Source organism: Cucurbita maxima, unplaced genomic scaffold (genome assembly GCF_002738345.1).
Source record: "Cucurbita maxima cultivar Rimu unplaced genomic scaffold, Cmax_1.0 Cma_Scf00018, whole genome shotgun sequence".
Taxonomy (NCBI): Eukaryota; Viridiplantae; Streptophyta; class Magnoliopsida; order Cucurbitales; family Cucurbitaceae; genus Cucurbita; species Cucurbita maxima.
The window spans coordinates 1,887,264-1,905,592 of record NW_019272034.1 but is presented as its reverse complement, the minus strand read 5'-3'; the positions used below and the strand labels follow the sequence as shown (position 1 = coordinate 1,905,592).

General features: G+C 37.7%; 6 protein-coding genes across 6 annotated transcripts; 2 read left to right on the top strand and 4 right to left on the bottom strand.

The window, feature by feature from the left end:
• Nucleotides 1-2,046: 2,046 nt before the first annotated feature.
• Nucleotides 2,047-2,765, bottom strand: LOC111492854. The gene is made up of 2 exons (XM_023142337.1): nt 2,564-2,765; nt 2,047-2,447 (listed from the first exon to the last, which is right to left on the bottom strand). The coding sequence occupies exons 1-2, from the start codon at nt 2,676-2,678 to the stop codon at nt 2,209-2,211; spliced, it is 354 nt and encodes a 117-aa protein (XP_022998105.1). The 5' UTR covers nt 2,679-2,765; the 3' UTR covers nt 2,047-2,208.
• A 3,115-nt stretch (nt 2,766-5,880) lies between these two features.
• On the bottom strand, nt 5,881-6,551 carry LOC111492901. Its single transcript, XM_023142408.1, has 2 exons — nt 6,387-6,551; nt 5,881-6,304 (listed from the first exon to the last, which is right to left on the bottom strand). Exons 1-2 carry the CDS (start codon nt 6,499-6,501, stop codon nt 6,063-6,065), a joined length of 357 nt encoding a protein of 118 aa, XP_022998176.1. The 5' UTR covers nt 6,502-6,551; the 3' UTR covers nt 5,881-6,062.
• A 2,234-nt stretch (nt 6,552-8,785) lies between these two features.
• On the top strand, nt 8,786-9,562 carry LOC111492858. Its single transcript, XM_023142343.1, has 2 exons — nt 8,786-9,194; nt 9,266-9,562. The coding sequence occupies exons 1-2, from the start codon at nt 8,963-8,965 to the stop codon at nt 9,430-9,432; spliced, it is 399 nt and encodes a 132-aa protein (XP_022998111.1). The 5' UTR covers nt 8,786-8,962; the 3' UTR covers nt 9,433-9,562.
• Nucleotides 9,563-10,016: 454 nt separating this feature from the next.
• LOC111492824 (DELLA protein GAI-like) lies at nt 10,017-12,064 on the bottom strand. Its single transcript, XM_023142299.1, has one exon. The coding sequence runs from the start codon at nt 11,757-11,759 to the stop codon at nt 10,101-10,103; it is 1,659 nt and encodes a 552-aa protein (XP_022998067.1). The 5' UTR covers nt 11,760-12,064; the 3' UTR covers nt 10,017-10,100.
• Nucleotides 12,065-13,150: 1,086 nt separating this feature from the next.
• LOC111493263 (HMG-Y-related protein A-like) lies at nt 13,151-14,344 on the bottom strand. Its single transcript, XM_023142909.1, has 2 exons — nt 14,190-14,344; nt 13,151-13,825 (listed from the first exon to the last, which is right to left on the bottom strand). The coding sequence occupies exons 1-2, from the start codon at nt 14,220-14,222 to the stop codon at nt 13,397-13,399; spliced, it is 462 nt and encodes a 153-aa protein (XP_022998677.1). The 5' UTR covers nt 14,223-14,344; the 3' UTR covers nt 13,151-13,396.
• Nucleotides 14,345-17,260: 2,916 nt separating this feature from the next.
• On the top strand, nt 17,261-18,204 carry LOC111492679 (transcription factor MYB20-like). The gene is made up of 2 exons (XM_023142074.1): nt 17,261-17,611; nt 17,687-18,204. Exons 1-2 carry the CDS (start codon nt 17,349-17,351, stop codon nt 18,177-18,179), a joined length of 756 nt encoding a protein of 251 aa, XP_022997842.1. The 5' UTR covers nt 17,261-17,348; the 3' UTR covers nt 18,180-18,204.
• The last annotated feature ends 125 nt before the right edge of the window (nt 18,205-18,329 follow it).

Genomic DNA, 18,329 nt, shown 5'->3' with positions numbered 1-18,329 from the left:
CAAAACTTTAGTTTATCCTTAAAAGGGTTATTGACAAATATTTAGTCGTTGTCGAAACTTTGAAATTTCATTCATTCTTGAACTATCGAGCCGAGTGGAAGTAGAAGTGTTGAATGCATATTTTGGGTAGAAAATATGACCATAAGGAAAAATTGAAAATTTGAAATTATCGTGAGAAATTGAGACGAAGGGTAGTTTTATCGAGGGGGAAATTGGAGGGAAACTTGAACGGAAAGATAACGCCGTTATAATTAGAAATTAGTTTACGTGTTGGGGTCGTTCCAGTTGGAAGTGGACCCCACTGCAGATTCACAACTACAAAAGGAAAAGAAAAGTTCCTTAAAAGGAAATCTATTTAGTTTAAACTAATCTGAAATTAGGTTACGTGTGACTAGGCAGCATTTCGACAACTCATCAAGCCATGTCATTTACTTTGTTTAAATTAAAAAAAATAACCCTATTTTTATTTTTTTTCTCTCCTATTATATTCTTAAATTAAAAAAAAAAATTAAAAAAATATTTTTAATTTTTACCGTTTGAACCCGATCATAAACTTATTTGAGTTAGATGAGGTTAAACGAAAAATTTATAGGTTAAATTGGTTCATAAATTTCCGTAAAACTAAATTAGGTTGAATTGAACCAATGTAAATTTATTGTAAATTTTTTTTACTTACGATAGGATTATATATGCATATATTTATTTAATTTCATAATTAATTTTTGGTTATTTCTTTAAAATATTTTTAATTTAATTATTATAATATATTGACAGAATCTTAAACAATGGCTTTCTTTTTATATAATAATTAAAAAAATATATAAATAAAATATTTAATACCACAATTAAAAATATATTTATAAAATTTTGAAAATAGCATTAAAAAGTCATCATACTATTAAACTCCAACTATGAGGGGTACGTGCTGTCTTCATCTCTTAATTTCAACAAATTCAAAAATTGACGATTTTGTCCCCAAATCAAAGAAATTAAAGTTAGTGTGGACAAATTTCTAACGGCTATTTAATATTTGCATAATGAAATTAAATATTCTAATAATTTTAAATTTCAACATAAACGTAGACCTCTTTATTTTACAAAATTTTAAACCTTTTAATTAATAAAGAAGTAATAAATAATTGAGTGGCATATTTGAAATTATAAAGTTAGAATTTGGACAAAATAGTCCATATTTTAAATATAAATATACATTGCATTCAACATTTTTTGGTATACCATTGAAACTTTATAAAATTCAGTTAAATTATTTATTAGATCGAATTTTTAATATTAATTAGTTTTGTTCGAAAAAAATGATTTTTTAAATGCATATATTTAAAGCTTATAAGATATTTTTTCATTACAGATTGTTAGAATTTTTTTTAAGAATCAATCCGTCGTTACAGAGACTGGAACTAATTATAAGTCTATGCATATATTTGATGTATAAACGAAAAAAAAAAATTATTCATTTTTAATAATAATAATAATAATAATAATAATAATAATAATATCTCAATGAACTAAATTAATGGATTTTTTAGGCAATAATGTCCTCAATAAAATAAGAAACTTTGGGGTAAAAATGACCCAAAATGTAGTGATGATAATTATGAGTTGTATTTAGTGATTTATTTTATTAACAAAATAAATCAAATTTACATATTTTATTTTTATTAGGTGAGAAATAATTAATTAATCTAAGCCACCGACGACCCTTCACCAACTTGTTTGTTCATCATTCATCAATTGATTTAATTAATTTGTTAGTCATGATATGACATGTTTATTATATAAAATAAATCATCAAACTAAAATATTCTATTTAATTATTTTTATAATAGAAATATTCGAACATCTAATTTATGGATATCCATTTAAATCTTAAAAGTCAAGACATGTCTCGAACCGAGAGAATTTTCTCCATTGGCTAACACAGAGTTCGAGACAAAAATTATGTTCCTCGTTCTAGCTTCGTCTTATCTTACCGAAGAAATTCCCAAAAATTAGAATTAATATTGATATAATGATATAATTTAAACAAACTAGAATTAAATGTTGGAAAAACATTTTATTGAAATTAAAAATATAAAAAAAAACGCAATACATTAAGAACACAATCGAAATTAAATGAAAGAGCTAAACAATTGAGACATTACATTGTTGTTCAGAGATCATAAGGTTTGTGATCTATGGATTGTCCTTTTTCTAACAGGGATTATTGCGGTTGAAGGTCCCACAATTTTCCGGCGGCGGATTGTTTGATTTCTGGCCGAGGCAACTGTCATAACGCGGCGGCCGCTCGCAACCGCCGCCAGAAGCTTTGTTGGCGTCGTTAGTTTTGCTTGTTTGGAAGTCTTGGGAGCCTGCTAGGATCCGGCTGATGTGCGACTCCATCAGAAACTCTGAGTCGATGTCTTGGTCTCCGATGAGGTACTTTCCGGCAGCTGGGTCACACAAATTGAACACGAACACAAAAAAAAAAAAAGAAAAAAAAAGGGGTTTTATCGTGATATAATTTATGGTCAAATTTTATGTAAATTTCAAGTTTGTTTATACTTACCGGAAGTGTCGTTGTTGAGTGGTTTGAAAGTTGTAAGAGCATCGGAACTGGTTGGGTTGAGCAGTAGAATCATGATCGCCATGGCGGCAGGTATCATCACCGCCGCTGCAGCCATTGCCGTGGGTGGGTTGATGGTGGCGACGGCGGCGGAGGAAGCGATTGGGATTTGGGGAGAAGGAAGATAACAATGGGCGGCTTTGTGTTCGGCGTCAGCTTAATTTATATCCAATTATTTCTTGTTTTATTATATTTTTTTAATGCTTTGATGTGATGTTTCTCGAACACATCTTTCTATCTCTAACATTATAAAAAAATAAAAAATAAAATAAAAAACCCAAATATAATATCAAACTTTTTTTTATTTTTAGTTTTTTAAAACATAAAAGACAGCTATTTAGCATGTATACTTGTTTTCCTTTCTTTTTTTTTCTTTTTTTTTTCTTTTTTTTAATAATAAAAGAGGACTAAAAGCAAAACCAAATATGTTAGACAAAATAGTGAGTATTTAGCAAGTGGTCTTGAATTCGAAAATGCAACCCCGTACAATACGTTGGTTTGGACCTAAGTTCATGACTTTGGGATGGGATCTAATCTTGTGGATATAATTTGATGTATAGTATTTCCCTATCACCCTTTATGCACATGCATATAGACTCAGTAGGACATGCTCACGTAGGTAAAATTGACAAAATAGAAAGGAAGGTGAATAATATATGATGAGTGTAAATGTGAGACCCCACATTGGTTGGAGAAGGAAACAAAACATTATTTATAAGGGTGTGTAAAGTCCTAGGAGGATAATATCGGCTAGCAGTGAATTTTGATTGTTACAAATAATATTAGAATCAGACACTGGGCGGTATGTTAGCGAGGACGTTGGCTCTGAAGGGAGATGGATTGTGAGATCCCACATCAATTGGAAAAAGGAACGAGTGTCAGCGATGACATTGGGCCTCGAAAAGAGGTGAATTATGAGATCTCACATTGATTGGAGAAAGAAACGAGTGTCAGTGAGGATGTTGTGCCTCGAAGGGAGGTGGATTATAAGACCCCACATTGACTGGAGAGAGAAACGAGTGTCAGGGAGGGCGTTATACCCCGAAATGAGGTGGATTGTGAGATGAGATCCCACACTTTGGAGGGAGAGCTGTGAGATCACATATTGATTGGAGAGAGGAACGAGTGCCAGAGAGGACATTAGGCCCCAAAAAGAGGTGGACTGTGAGATCCTACACTTTGGAGGGGGAGCCTATGAGATCCCACATAGAGAGTAACGAGTGCCAGAGAGGACATTAGGCCCCAAAAAGAGGTGGATCGTGAGATCCCACATTGATTGGAGAGAGAAATGAGTGTCAGGGAGGACGTGTACCCCGAAATGAGGTGGATTGTGAGATGAGATCCCACAGTTGGAGGGGGAGCCTGCGAGACCCCACATCGATTGGAGAGAGAAACGAGTGCCAGCGAGGATGCTGAGCATATGGGGAACGTGTGAGATCTTACATCAATCGAAGAGAGAAACGAGTGCCAGCAAAGACACTATGCCCGAAACAAGGACGCGTGGAAATCTCTCCCTACTTGAGGGGAAGTCCAAAATAGACCGTCCAAAAAAGAGAATACCCGATTCTAGATCTAAGCATACGAACATTGTTAGCTCCCATTCTTTAGATAGCAACAAGAACGTGGATAAAGGCAATGGTAGTAATGATAACGTAGTGTCACCAACAGTGAATCTGCTGAAAAATATGGCTTATTGTCCATACAATAATAACATTGACCCATAAATCACAAACATCACCACTTTTCATCAATTTTATTTATTTATTTAATCAAAACCAACTAAAAAGATAACTCAATTCATCAAAGATATGAAAGAAACACTCCAATCTTTATCCACCTATTACATTATTCCTTAAACATACGGCGGTGTCTTCTTTTTCTAACAGGGATGTTCACGGTTGAAGGGTCCACAATTTTCCGGCGGTGGAGTACTTCTTTTCTCGCCAAGGCAGCTGTCGTAGCGTGGCGGCCTGTCGCATTCCCCGACGGCCGGTTCGGTAGCGTTGCTAGTGGCGCTGGTTTCGAACCCTTGGGATTCCGCCAACACCCGGCTGATGTGCGACGCCATAAGAAACTCCGACTCAATGTCTTCGTCTCCGACCAGGCTTCGCTTTGCATCTGGGTCGCGATGAAGATACAATGGGTTCATAAAATTATTATAAATTAATTTGTTTTTTAAAAAGTGATTCCAAACTTACCAAAAGTGTGACATCCAGTTGGGTTGAGTAGCAGAACCATGATCATGGCGGGTATCATCAGTGCGGCTGCAGCCATTGCCGTCGTTGGTATTGCTGGCGGCGATGGGCGGCGGAGGAGGACGATTGGGAAGGAAGAAGAATGGGGAGAGGTGTTTTGAGTATGGCGATGAGCTTAATTTGTAGTAATGTCTAACTCCTGCTATTCATTATTTGTCTGTTGAGCTCAATAGTGGCATTCATCATTCCTACTTATTGTTTTGTCTTTTGTTTAATGTTTTGATTTGATGTTACATCTCCGATTCGGTTTCGGCTCGGATTCTGTTATAAACATATTTTGGTTGAGTCGGGTTGAAATCATGGGTCTCTTAAAATTAGATTAGATTGAATTGAACAAACCCAAATTTATAGTTAATTTTAAAATATAGATTTTTATATGCATGACTCTTTTTATTATTTATTCTCCAGCCGCTTATGAAAATAATTTTTTCAAAATATATATTTATTGGGTAACTCAAACCACTAACCAACCAAACTCAAAAAATGTACGGTTGGATTGAGTTTATTATTTAATAAAAATTGTTGTATTGATTGTCGAGAGAAATGTTATTGAAAAAACGAGCGAGATATATATATATAAAGTATTAATTTAAAAAAAAAGTAAAGTTGGTTTTATAAACGAAAATTGACTTAGTCGAATCGGGTTTGGTACTACTCGGTATCAACTTTTACCCTATAATCCACCAACCCTATTACCAACTTATTTGTTAATTCATATACCATCTACATTAGACTTCGTATTATCTATGATACAAAAATCATTTAAATCATTTTAGGTCGTTTTGCAACTCTTATGGCTATCACGACATCTTTGTTCGAGATTAGTATTCTATTGACATGGGTATGATTAAGTTAAGATAAGGGGCACAACAAACCTTTACATTGGTATAATATTGTCCATTTTGAGCATAATTTATCGTGATCTTACTTTTGGTTTCTCCAAAAGATCTCGTCCAACGAAGATAGCGTTCATTATTTATATAAAAATGTATCAACTCAATCCGGTATTGGTAAAATTATTTAAGTATAGGATAGTTCCATTCCAGGGATATTCATCAAACGAACATATTACATAAGTAAACGATCTTTAGTGAGCACTAAATATGTGTTCATTACATTATTAATTCCTTAAAAATGCTGTAAACCCCAAACAACATATCTACTTATTCTTCTTCATTTCATTCTAATCAACAAGGATTAGCCCGATTGAAGGGATCACAGTTTTCGGACGGTGGGTTGTTCTTTCCTTCGCCGAGGCAACTGTCGTAGCGTGGCGGTCGTTCGCAGTCGACCACCGATGCAATGTTGGGGTTAGGACTCCTCATGGTTTCAAACCTAAGCTCATCTTCCTCCGCAAGTACCCTACTAATATGCGATTCCATTAGAAACTCGGTGTCGATGTCGTCTCCGATGACGTGTTTTCCGGGACCTATGGCATTCAAGACACTACTTTTACTACAAACCTAAAAGGTTTTAGGATTTTCAAATTTTTGAATAGCAAATTAACTCACCTTGGGTGTGGTTGAAAAGTGGTTTGGTAAGTGCAAAAGCATCGCAATTGGTCGAGACGAGCAGCAAAATCACGACCGCTATGGTGGCGGGTTTCATCGACATCGTTGCAGCCATGGTGGTGGTGGTAAACGGCGAAGGAAGACGACGGCGGAAGGAGGAAGGGTGGTGGGCTCTTTGTTATGAAGATGAGGTTAATTTATAATGCTATTGGGTTGGTCAACGCTTCTTGTTTTATCATATTAGTTTAATGTTTTTATTATGATATTTTATCTAAATTTTACTTGGTCTTATTTATAAAACAATATTATTATCTTTTCCCATTTATTTCTATAATTCAAATATTTTTTAAAAAAGTAGACTTTGAACGTTGTAAAGGAATAAAATAATAAATACCCTACGAAGATTTCTTTAATTGAATAAAAAAATTAGAAATGTAAATTTCAAATTGTAATAATTAAAATGTTGAAAACATCACATAATTAAAATTATGAGCAACTTAGATGCATAAAATAATTAATAAATTCAAGTATGAACATCAAAATACCTAACCTAAGATGTCAAAAGGAGCATACGTAACATCCAAAATTAAATATATTATAACTTATTTATACCCACTATTTCTTAAAATATATTATTTTTAACGTAATTGATTTTTAATTTGTGAGGCTGACGGCGATATATAACGGATCAAAACAAATAATATCTATTAACGATGAGTTTGAGTTGTTACAAATAGTATCAGAGCCGACATTGAGTTGTTACAAATAGTATCAGAGCCGACATTATGTAGTGTGTTAGCAAGGATGTTGGCCCCCAAGAGAGTGGATTGACACTATGCAGTGTGTCAGCAAGGATGTTGACCCCCAAGAGGGTGGATTGACACTATGCATTGTGTCAGCAAGGATGTTGACTCCCAAGAGGGTGGATTGACACCACGCAGTGTGTCAACAAGGATGTTGGCCCCTAAGAGAGTGGATTGACACTATGCAGTGTGTCAGCAAGGATGTTGGCCCTCAAGAGGGTGTATTGACACTATGCCGTGTGTTAGGAAGGATATTGTCCCCGAAGAGGGTGGATTGACACTATGTAGTGTGTCACCAAGGATGTTGGCCCCCAAGAAGGTGGATTGACACTATGCATTGTGTCAGTAAGGATGTTGGCCCTCAAGAGGGTGGATTGTGAGATCTCACATAAGTTTGAGAAAGAACGAAACATTGCTTACGAGGATGTGAAAATCTCTCCCCAACAGACACATTTTAAACTCGTGAGGCTGATAGCGATACGTAACGATCCCAAATAGATAATATCTAATATCAGTGGAATTGTTAAACAATGGAATCTAATTTCATCGTTCTTCCAATTATAGTCGATTATATCATGTGGTGTACAAATCAAATCGAGGCAATCCAACATCATTAAATGAAATCGAATCCAAGCACAACTTCCCCATCTACCAAAATTGAATATCCTTCCATTAAACTTCATCTTCCTCCTCTCCATTTCTTCACTCACTCACCATCGCACCATGGCTGCAATCATTCCCACCATCTTTGTCCTTCTTCAACTCCTCCTCCCCACCGGCTCCACTTCCACCGCCGTCAATGCCTCCTGCAACACCAACCGCCTCGTCGGAGAAGAGATCATCCATTCCTAATTCTTGATGGAATCGGAGGTCGGGAAAATGCTGTTAACTTTTAAACCATTATTCAAAAGTCCCAAAACCAGAAACCCCTCCCGCCCGATCTTCGACCGACCGCCGTACATATCCTGCCTCAACGGGAAGAGGGAAAACAAGCACAGAAACTGCAACAACTATCGTCCAGATTGTTAAAGAAGAGGAAGATCGAGTTATGGATATTGTTAGTAAATGCGTTTATTTTGTTCATCGAAGATGGGTTTTATTTGTTCTCGTTCTTGTTCTTTTATATTCTCTCTTTCTTCGTACTAGACTCGTTTCTATTCTTCCGTGTACATTTCAATTTGTAAAGCATCAATTCTTATTCCAAACATAATTGACTCATCGTGTAATCTTGCCCTTGTTATATTTAATACCTCTAATGAGAACCGAACAAGTACACCTTTAATAAAAAAAATATCGACTTAGATTTAGATATGAAAAATAAGAATGAACGTCACACCCTATAAAAAATGAAATTTATCTTAGAATCAAAATGGAATGAATTATCACTAAAGGCTCGTTTTTTATTATTTTTTATTCTCTCAAAATCAAAATAATAATATTATTATTTTATTATTATTTACCACCTTTCTTTAAACTTATTCTATTCTAGATTTTCTTGATTAATATCACATCCCACAAAGTATCGATGCTTTGTGTTCATCATGGCCCTACCAATTAGGATGGGTGGAAACAATATATATTTCTTTGTCTTCATCTTCTTCCTCCTTCGTCTCGGTCTTGATGGTTAAGTGCGTCTTCTCGATCAGCACCAGTCTCTGTTCTTGTCCTCATTCCTAAGCACCATCTTGCGTCCTCGTCCTTTTTGTCCTTGTTCTTAAGCATGACATTAGATAGCAAGCTTTAAGTGTTGTCGTTTATCTAAAAGTTGTTAGCATGTTGAAGAGAAGCGCGTCACAGATGAGAAATTCAAAGTGTAATAGAATTTTGGTGTCTGTCAATGTGGTTGGGAGCACTGGACCCATTAGGTTCGTGGCAAATAAAGATGATTTGGTTTGTGAGGTGATGAAGACCACTCTTACATCATATGCTCGCCTAGCTCGTTTACCAAATCTTGGAACTAATGTTGATAACTTCGTTCTCTATTGCGTTAACGATGGAATGGATGGTACGTCTCATAAACCCTTTCTTTAAATTCTTAGTCACCAAAGAACTTATTTTTTTTTTTCCGTTCTTCAGCTCTAAGCCTTAGGGAAGCCATAGGAGCAAAGCAAGTTAGGCACTTTTTGCTATGTAAGAAGGAAGGGACTTCACGTGCATCGTTGCCTAAAGAAAATGGGAAAAATAATTGGAAGACATGGCTGACCAAGTCTTTACTTACAACGTACAATATTATTGCACGTTGAGAAATTTGTCTGATGAAAAACAGTGTCGATCGAGGTGTGTTATAAATAATATAATTCGATCGTGTTTTTCGTTATAGAAGATGAAGTCATCTAATAAATAAAGTTTCTCAATCTAGCTTTATGATTCTAATTAACTAAGAATACACCGTATAAGTGTTCACCACTGGTAGATATTGCCTGTTTTAATTCATTATGTATCGTTGGCAGCCTCACAGTTTTAAAACATGTATGCTAGGTAGAAGTTCCAACAGCCTTATAGTGAATGTTCGTTACATATCACTGACGGCCTCACGATTTTAGAACGCGTCTACTACGGAGGCAACTTCACGATTTTAAGTAGTCACATCTGCTAGAGAGAGATTTCTATATTCTGTTCCCCTCTTCAACTATCTCTCCTTAGAAGTCAAGCGTCCTGGCTTGTACACCGCTCGATGTCTGACTCTAATATCATTTGTAATGGTTCAAGTTTACCGCTAGTCGATATTGTCCTCTTTAAGCTTTACTTCCGAGTTTTCTTTAAAATTTTAAATTTTAAAATGATCTGCTGTGAATAAGTTTCGAACATTATACCGTCCTTATTTATATGGCAGAGAAAATTTGTATGACATAAGAAAACCATTAAAAAAAAAAATTACAATACTCACTCCCACCACTCTCTCCCTATTTATCTACATCTTGTCAAAGGATTCCGGTTTGGATAAACTCGGCCGAGCCAACTCAGCCCACGCCGAGGTGGCGATAAGCGGCCGAGTGTGCCAACCCAACGTCAAACTTCCATTATTCTCTTCAACTCTGTAACCATTTCCGCCGCCGAACAGAGCCAACAGAGTACTCGCCTGCTTGAACGCGTTTGAACCCAAAGGAACCATCTCGAACCCACTCGAACCCAACCGGCTCTGCCACTGCGCCAATGTCTCGTGCCGCTCGACCCGGTCGGAACCTTCACCCGCCACCACGTTCAAGATTTGCCTACCCAAATACTCCTCCGACCCCGCCACATCCTCCTCCCCTGCCAGCGACCCTTCCAACGAATCGAACAAGCTCGAGTAATAGTGTAACGCTTCTGTGAATCGGCCGGTGAACGATGGTCCGTTGTGGTCAGCGACCGGCTCCACGACGGTGACGATTTTGGGGTTAAGTTCTTTGATTGTTTTTAGAACTTTCTCGATCGCGCCCGGATGCGCCAGTAGCCGATGGAGCTCGAAAATAGAGTTCACGATGACGGTTTCTGATTCTAAATTGAGTAAGGACGGATCGAGCTCGGCTAAATCGTTGCAGAAATACCCACGGAATTCGAATTCCACACCGATCGTATCCGCGAATTGAGCCAATTTCAAAACCACTTCCTGTAATCCGTCGCTAGAATTTTCCCCCGGCGGGGGGCCGATTCCGGTGAGATAAAACGCTGGCGGCCCTCCGGGACGCAGCGCGAGGGCTTGAATCAACGCCGGCCATTGGAGGCCTTGCTGAAGGCTAAAATCAACGACGTGGACGGTTGCGGCGGTGCCAACAGATTCGAGAATCGCTTGATTGGCCGTGAAATGGGCGAATTTCATATACGGGCAAGACACGTAGAAATTCATTTGAAGAAGATCGGTGTATGAAGATGTATATTCGAAGGGCTTTTGTGGGTGCAATCCGTAAATGTGGTGAGTAAGGGCTTGTGCAAAATAACCGGCGACTTTCCTCATCGCGCCGCCTTGGGCCTCGACGAGGATTCTGATGTGTTTCAGTAATGTATCGGCGAGGTTTAGGTTGTTGATATCGATGGCCTCGGCGCAGGCGAGGAGGGTATGGACTAGATGGACGCCATTGTCGGTAGAATCCGTCAGAACCACCGTGCGCGACGGCTCCGACGACGATGAAGAAGAAGAAGCAGCAGTAACAAGAACCGATTCGGACTCTGATTTCTTAAATCGCTTCCTCGGTGTATTGGAATCGATTTGGGGGAAAACAGCAACGCCCGGAATTGCTCGGAGATCGTACTCAGAGTCGTCGGCGAATGCCGCGATGGCGGAGGTTGATTCGGCTTCGGCGAAAACAGAGTCATCGGTGTTGAGTTCAGCGAGCATGCTTTGAACCCAAGAAGACACATCGGAGGGATTGTAATGGACGGTGTTGGAAGAAAGATGAGAAATTCCGTCTTCTTCCGACAAACCCATTACCATTTCGAGCTGTTTGAGTTTCAGAGCGACGTCGGCCATGTCCGACAACCGGACATTGTAGCCTAGAGCTGCTAGGAGCTCGTCCTCGTCGTCGTCCTCCTCCGGCCATATCTTGGCCTTGCCGGCCGGATTTGGTGACTGGTAAGAGTGATCTCGCTTCATTGGATGGGATTTCTTACTCCATTCCGGGAATTTCCTTCGAAGCTCCAACTTAAATCGACGTCTGTGCTTCTAAATCATTATCCCAACTTTAAAACCTCGTAAAATGCAATGGAAGCCACGTGGCAAGAAAACATTACAAGGGGTCAACTTGCTCTTGCAGTGTCCACTCAAAAGGCCACGTGTTCTACAGAACCAAGCTTAGTGGCTTTTCGATTACACCACGTGGCTGAAGCGTGGCTTTCACGATCCTTTTTATTCGGGGATATTAACCCACGCGCCTATGCAAATACCCAGGTGGGCCCCATTTACAACACGACATTTTTTTAATATTTAAACCAACGCGTGGACCCACGAACCAATTTTTCGCACTAAAACATTGTGTACGTGTACATATATAACGCCACGTCCTTTGTTAAGGCCGTTACGTCCACGTCATCTTTCTTTATTCCCATCATCCACGTGAACGGAATTTTCCAAGTCTACAGATTTTTATAAAAAAATTTGTAAAGACAAACCCAAAAAAAATATTTAAATTAACATAAAACATTTTATTATTTGTTAAAGTTCAAGTCTACCGTTGTTAACACTATTTTATTGATATTTTTTATTAAATTTTATTAAATTTTTCTATAATATAATAGAAATATCCAACTTGTGAAACTCAAGTAAATGAGAGATACATGGATTAATTAAGATCACGTCTAAATGAGAGTTATCCTAATGATAAGGTGACTGACAAATGTTTAAAAAGAATTGAAAGTTATTATTTATACTAATAAGATGTACCTTCTTTTCGGTGCCTCGATCAGTTACAGGAACTTCATAGTTAAGTGTGCTTTACTTCGAGCAACTCTATGTTAGGCAACCTTCTCTTCTAGAAATTGGAGATACATGTGAGTAAGAACAAGAACAAAACATGCTACAAGGATTCGACCTATAATATGAAATTCCAATTTTACCCTTCCTTAATATTGTCGGGTCCCATGATGCAGAAAAGGTAGATGCCCTTTTGACTTCACAGAATGAAACTCACGATCAACTCGTTCACTTTGACTTTAGTTCAATGCTATGGAACTGCTAAACGAATCTAAAGTTAGGGATCATATTTTTTCATCGTTGTCCACACGTCACTTTACGTGAGACCTAACATCAATTGTAGAGTGAAACGAAGCATTCTTTCTATAGATGTAAAAATTTCTCGACGCGTTTTAAAATTAAGATGCTAATGGTAATACGTAATAAATTAAAGCGAACAATATCTACTAGCAGTAGATTTAGGCTATTACAAGTAATATGAGAGTCAGGTACCGAGCAATATGCAAATAAAGACTCTGGCCCCCAAGAGAATAGATTATAAGATCTCACATAAGTTAGAAAGGGTACGTTTTAAAACAATGAGACGGCTATACATATCAAGTTAAAACAGACAATATCTACTAGTAGATGAGTCGTGTTTGAAGTTTTAAGGTTTGAAAACACTAAAGAAAGGATGATTAGCAGAGGTCAACTTGAGCCCACACAAACCACTACACCACATTTTACATCAATTACAACTACAACAGCTCACACAGCAACAGAGAGAGCGAGTCATGGCACTACCAATTAACACTGCACTGCACACTGCAACAATCTATCTATTACAGAACGCTAACTTCAGTCAATAGAGCCTTCACCTTAGGCGGTCGACCTCTGGGCCTCCCGCTCGGTGGTGGCAGAGCTGTTGTGGTCACTGGCTGAGGCAACTTCCTCGGTCGTCCTCTTGGCTTCCCTGTCCCAGATGACACCTTCATCTTCACTGCCTTGGTTGCATTGGGGGGCTCCCTCTGCTCCTTTGGCTTGGGAGGCCTGCCACGCCCCCGCCGCGGAGCAGCCGAGGGATCCCTCTTCATGTAGTTGTTCTTCCAAAACACAAGCTCTCCACTGGCCTTCATCATGTTCAAATGGAGCGTGAGCAAAGATGAGTGCCCAGTTGGTAAGTTCTCATATGTTGATTCAATGTACTTTGATATCGTGGACTTGTTTGAGCCATTGCCACTGTTCAATGCTTCAATAGCCCTTAATATCATCTGCAATATTCATAGCATTTCCATCACAAATGGTGTTTTGATTCATCCTTTTCCTTTCATGATTTGCAGATCTAGAAAGAAACTTGAGAACAGATCTAACATCTACAAATCTTCAAAAAAATTAGCATCAAATCCCTTGTCATTTCAAATCAAATCCAAGAACGAGAGTAGAAATTTCCCCTGTTCATCAAATCATCACAGAACAACAACAAAAAGAATCACGAGAAACTCTGATTCAAGAACAAATCAAGGGGCAAACGCACAGACCCAGAAGCAGATTCAAGAAATTAGAGGTAGTAGGACGAAACCCACGAAGAATTAAGAGAAAAAAATCAACAAAATGAAGAACAAATCATGAATGAACCTGAGGGTAAGGAGGCAGCTCTTCAGTCGCCATTGAAATTTGAAAAACAAAGCTTTTATTTCCCTGAAGCCTACAGAAAGCAGCTGGTAGAGATAGAGAGAGGAACCAAATTGACTGCAAAACTGTTTCGATTTAGAACTGATTTGAAAAAGGGAGTTTTGAGAAATTTCTTCTTTTTATTTTTTTGCAATTTTGATGTCAATTGAGAACAGCTGGAATCTTGAAGTGGATAATGATCGGAGGGTCTGTATTTGGCGATGGAAGTTTTCTGCACGGATTGATGACGTGGTACAATGATTAAAATTACGGTTTTACCCCTAACTATGTAGCTTTCAACATTATGGGAGGATGAGAATCCTTTGGTGACCTTAGCTCGGGCAAAGTACAACCGACAAAGATTTTTGGAATTGACCATTTAAATGTTCTTTCATCATAACTATCAGCATTTGAGGAACCAACCTAAATCATTTTAACATGTTTTATTTTCAAGCGACGGTTAAAAGACATCATCTGCCGTTGCTTTTCTAACATATACCTAGTCGATGTCATTGCATAACACCAAACCTTACTAATGCTGCTGCTTTTCAAATATACATCTGGTCGTCGCTACTGCATAGCATTGAACTTTACTCTTCGAAATATTTTGTTACGGATCACGGATTTCTTACAAAGTGGTGATTCGTAAAGGATAGGCCCATTGGGCTTGAAAGATTCATAGCCCAAATCAAACTTGACGATTGATGAAATTCTCTATGTTACCATTACCTAACAAACATACTTCTTGAAAAATTTCATAAACCCAATCATTTCATCCCCGAAAAAAAGGAAAGAAAATTAATAATTAGGAAAAGAAAAGTCCTTAAAAGCACTCATTGTTTAATTCCCAAATGTGTTTGAGGAAGAAGCATCATTAGAAGAGAGATGGAGTGTTGGGGAGTGGCCAATTTGATAAAAACACAATAAAATCTCATCAAAATAGTTGCAAAAGTGGAGATGAACATGTGTCGGGACGGTGCCCGCTCCACGTGTCGACCTAATTGACCAATTGGGTTCTTGGGATATCCTCCAAAACTTATTGTCTTCTTCTCCTTTTGTGTGTGATCTCCAAAATGCTTTGCTTTATAAAAAGTTAGAAGAAGAATGTAGAAGAAGTACACATGTAATCACCTTGTGTGGTTGTACTTCACATGACTTCTTTCTTTATCTTGTTTTTTCATGCTAGTGGTTTGAATTACTCTAAATTAACCACGAGATCCACGTTGAATCGAGTGATTATCAATATTGATCGAAAAAGGAACGTGCATAACAGTAGCTTATTGAACTATAATTTATGCCTTGTTGATACTAAGATAAGTCAACACTAAAGTCAAGAACGTCAAATTATGGGTAAAAGGAATATCTGGAAAACATTGTATATACCGACTGTAACAACTCAAACCTACCACTAGCAGATATTGGATATTGTCTACTTTGGCTTGCTATGTATCACCGTCAGCCTTATAACTTTAAAATGCATATGCTGGGGAGAGATTTCCACACTCTTATAAGAAATGTTTCATTCATCTCTCCAACCAATGTGGGATCTCACAGACCACTTCTAAACCATAACGATTTTTACAACAATTGTACCCAACAAGCATTTAGACTTTTTTTTAGTTCTAACATGTCAAATGAATTGAACAGTCGACCTCTTACTTGAATGATACATACTTAAACTAGTTGAAGTATGTCCAAACTCTAGATGACTCCCTTATGTGATAGACACGTGTCTGTTGTTCATGATGTTCATGACACTACAAAGGAAGGGAAAAAAGTAAAGAACTAAACGTCATCTATATTCTGTAAACAATCGACACAGAGCCAAAAGGGTCGGTATACAATAATAAAAAAAGGGGATAAAACGTGAATTTGTTCGTGTATTTTACTATGATGGGTGGAGATGATAGAGAAGTCCTAAAAAGAGAGCACTCTAAGAATAAAAGAAAGAGGTGTGTGGATAGAAGGTAAGAGTAGAGGAAAGTGGAGAGGTTTTTTAATCCACAAAATGTGTGGAAAAGTATTGGACATGGATGACTTGGAAAGTGAAGTAAAGATGTGGGGATTGTGTTTGGTGTGCCATTGGGTCAAAGATTTGATCACTACTTTTCTATAAATTATAAATACATATACACATCATAATCTCTTCCCTTCATAATATTATGTCATTTTTATGTATTGCTTACGTCCTTGCCTAGCTTACAAAGTGGGTTTGATATGTGCACGGGTTAATTGTATTTATTTTCGACATAAAGGTTGGAGGTTGAAATCTTCTACTCTACATGTTGTAACGATCAATACCCAGAACTCGGAATTCAAATTCGACACCTGATATCCTCAACATGGTCACGTTACTTACTTCTTGCTTCTAACAGTGAAAACTATTCTCATCTAATATTATCATGATGTGTTTTAGTTCATGGCTATGCTTTATTCCTAATTTTACTATACCATAATTCACCAACTTAATTATCGATATTGATTTTTCAATTTTTTTTTTTTTTTTTTTTGTAACCGTCCAAACCCACCACTAGCAAGATATTGTTATCAGTGAGCTTTCCTTTTTATGCTTCTTATTAAGATTTTAAAACACGTATGTTAGTAAGACGTTTCCATAGTAAGACGTTTCCATACTTTTATAAGGAATGCTTCGTTTTTCCTCTGTAACTGATGTGGGGTCTCACACTTTTGATTATGATAGTTCATGTCGGAGCCATTAAGTATTGAATCTGAATTTGAAACCCGTTTCAAACTAATTGACTTAATTTCTTTCCATTTTTTTTTTCAGTTTTTGAAGAGATTGTAAAGTGTTGGGTTGAATTAAGAAAGATGGAGAAATATGAGGCTTGAAATGGAAGCAAAGGGGAGTGGGGGAGGTGGCGCTTTCTGAAGGTGACAACCTAAGCATGCTCCCTCTGTCTCTCTCCAACTCACTTTACACAAAAACATTCATTAGTGGGTTCACTTTTCATCATCTTATTCCCTCCCATATCGCCTAATTCTTTCCATATCATTCATTATTTAAGAAGTGATAGCGAGTAATGGTATAAAACCGTAGGTAAGGGGGTTCCCATATTCCATTCATTATCCTCACTCTTTTAAAAGAGGAGTTCGTGGGAAACCATGGGAAGGCAGCCATGCTGTGAGAAGGTAGGGTTGAAGAAAGGGCCATGGACAGCTGAGGAAGACAAGAAGCTCATCAACTTCATCCTCTCAAATGGGCAGTGCTGTTGGAGGGCAGTCCCGAAACTTGCCGGCCTCTTGCGATGTGGGAAAAGTTGCAGACTTCGATGGACTAATTACCTAAGACCCGATCTTAAACGAGGCCTTCTCTCTGACTTCGAAGAGAAAATGGTCATTGACCTCCATGCTCAACTTGGAAACAGGTCGGCCTCTTTTCTTTCTCCTCTTCTCTTAACTCTTAACTCAATCTTGAATCTTCCTTACATTTTTGTTTTTAGATGGTCTAAGATTGCTTCCCATCTTCCTGGAAGAACCGACAATGAGATAAAGAATCATTGGAACACTCACATTAAAAAAAAGCTAAGAAAAATGGGCATCGACCCCCAAACTCACAAACCTATCTCCTCTCCAACGGTTCAACTTCAAGCCGATGTAGAGAGATCATCAAACTCATTAATTGTCACTGACCTCGAAGAGGAACAAGCAACAACGTGCATGAATGTCATTGAGCCTCAAGCAATTCTAGATCCTTGTATTCCGTCCTCCTCGTCTTCGTCATCTTCATCTTCGTCTCCTTCAACCTCGAATCCAATTGGGTTTGAAGACCTCAAGCTCCCCGATTTCGATTGGTTATATTGCAACGACACGAGTAATAATGGCAGTGATGTCGGAGTTTGGGAAGATGATTTTAGTAGTTGGGATTTCTTGGTTGGTCATGAGGACGGTGAAGTGCCAATTTTCCAAGAATCTTGGCCTTGTGGATTACTATGAACCCAACAATAACATTATTCTTGTCAAAATGTTTGTGTTTTTTTCTTGTAAAATGATTGGTCCTAAGAGAGAATAAAATATTTTTAAAAAATATATCATGTTTTTTTTTTTTTTTTTTTTTTTTTTTTTTTTTTTTTTTTTTTTTTTTTT

Coding starts and splice junctions, on each gene's coding strand:
- LOC111493263 (XM_023142909.1), bottom strand. CDS start 14,222: ATGGCGACTGAAGAGCTGCCTCCTTACCCTCAG. Junction 13,826..14,189: donor AGCTGCCTCCTTACCCTCAG/GTTCATTCATGA, acceptor TGAATATTGCAG/ATGATATTAAGGGCTATTGA.
- LOC111492854 (XM_023142337.1), bottom strand. CDS start 2,678: ATGGCTGCAGCGGCGGTGATGATACCTGCCGCCATGGCGATCATGATT. Junction 2,448..2,563: donor ACTCAACAACGACACTTCCG/GTAAGTATAAAC, acceptor TGTGTGACCCAG/CTGCCGGAAAGTACCTCATC.
- LOC111492679 (XM_023142074.1), top strand. CDS start 17,349: ATGGGAAGGCAGCCATGCTGTGAGAAGGTAGGGTTGAAGAAAGGGCCA. Junction 17,612..17,686: donor CATGCTCAACTTGGAAACAG/GTCGGCCTCTTT, acceptor TTTTGTTTTTAG/ATGGTCTAAGATTGCTTCCC.
- LOC111492858 (XM_023142343.1), top strand. CDS start 8,963: ATGTTGAAGAGAAGCGCGTCACAGATGAGAAATTCAAAGTGTAATAGA. Junction 9,195..9,265: donor CGTTAACGATGGAATGGATG/GTACGTCTCATA, acceptor TCCGTTCTTCAG/CTCTAAGCCTTAGGGAAGCC.
- LOC111492901 (XM_023142408.1), bottom strand. CDS start 6,501: ATGGCTGCAACGATGTCGATGAAACCCGCCACCATAGCGGTCGTGATT. Junction 6,305..6,386: donor ACTTTTCAACCACACCCAAG/GTGAGTTAATTT, acceptor TGAATGCCATAG/GTCCCGGAAAACACGTCATC.
- LOC111492824 (XM_023142299.1), bottom strand. CDS start 11,759: ATGAAGCGAGATCACTCTTACCAGTCACCAAATCCGGCCGGCAAGGCC.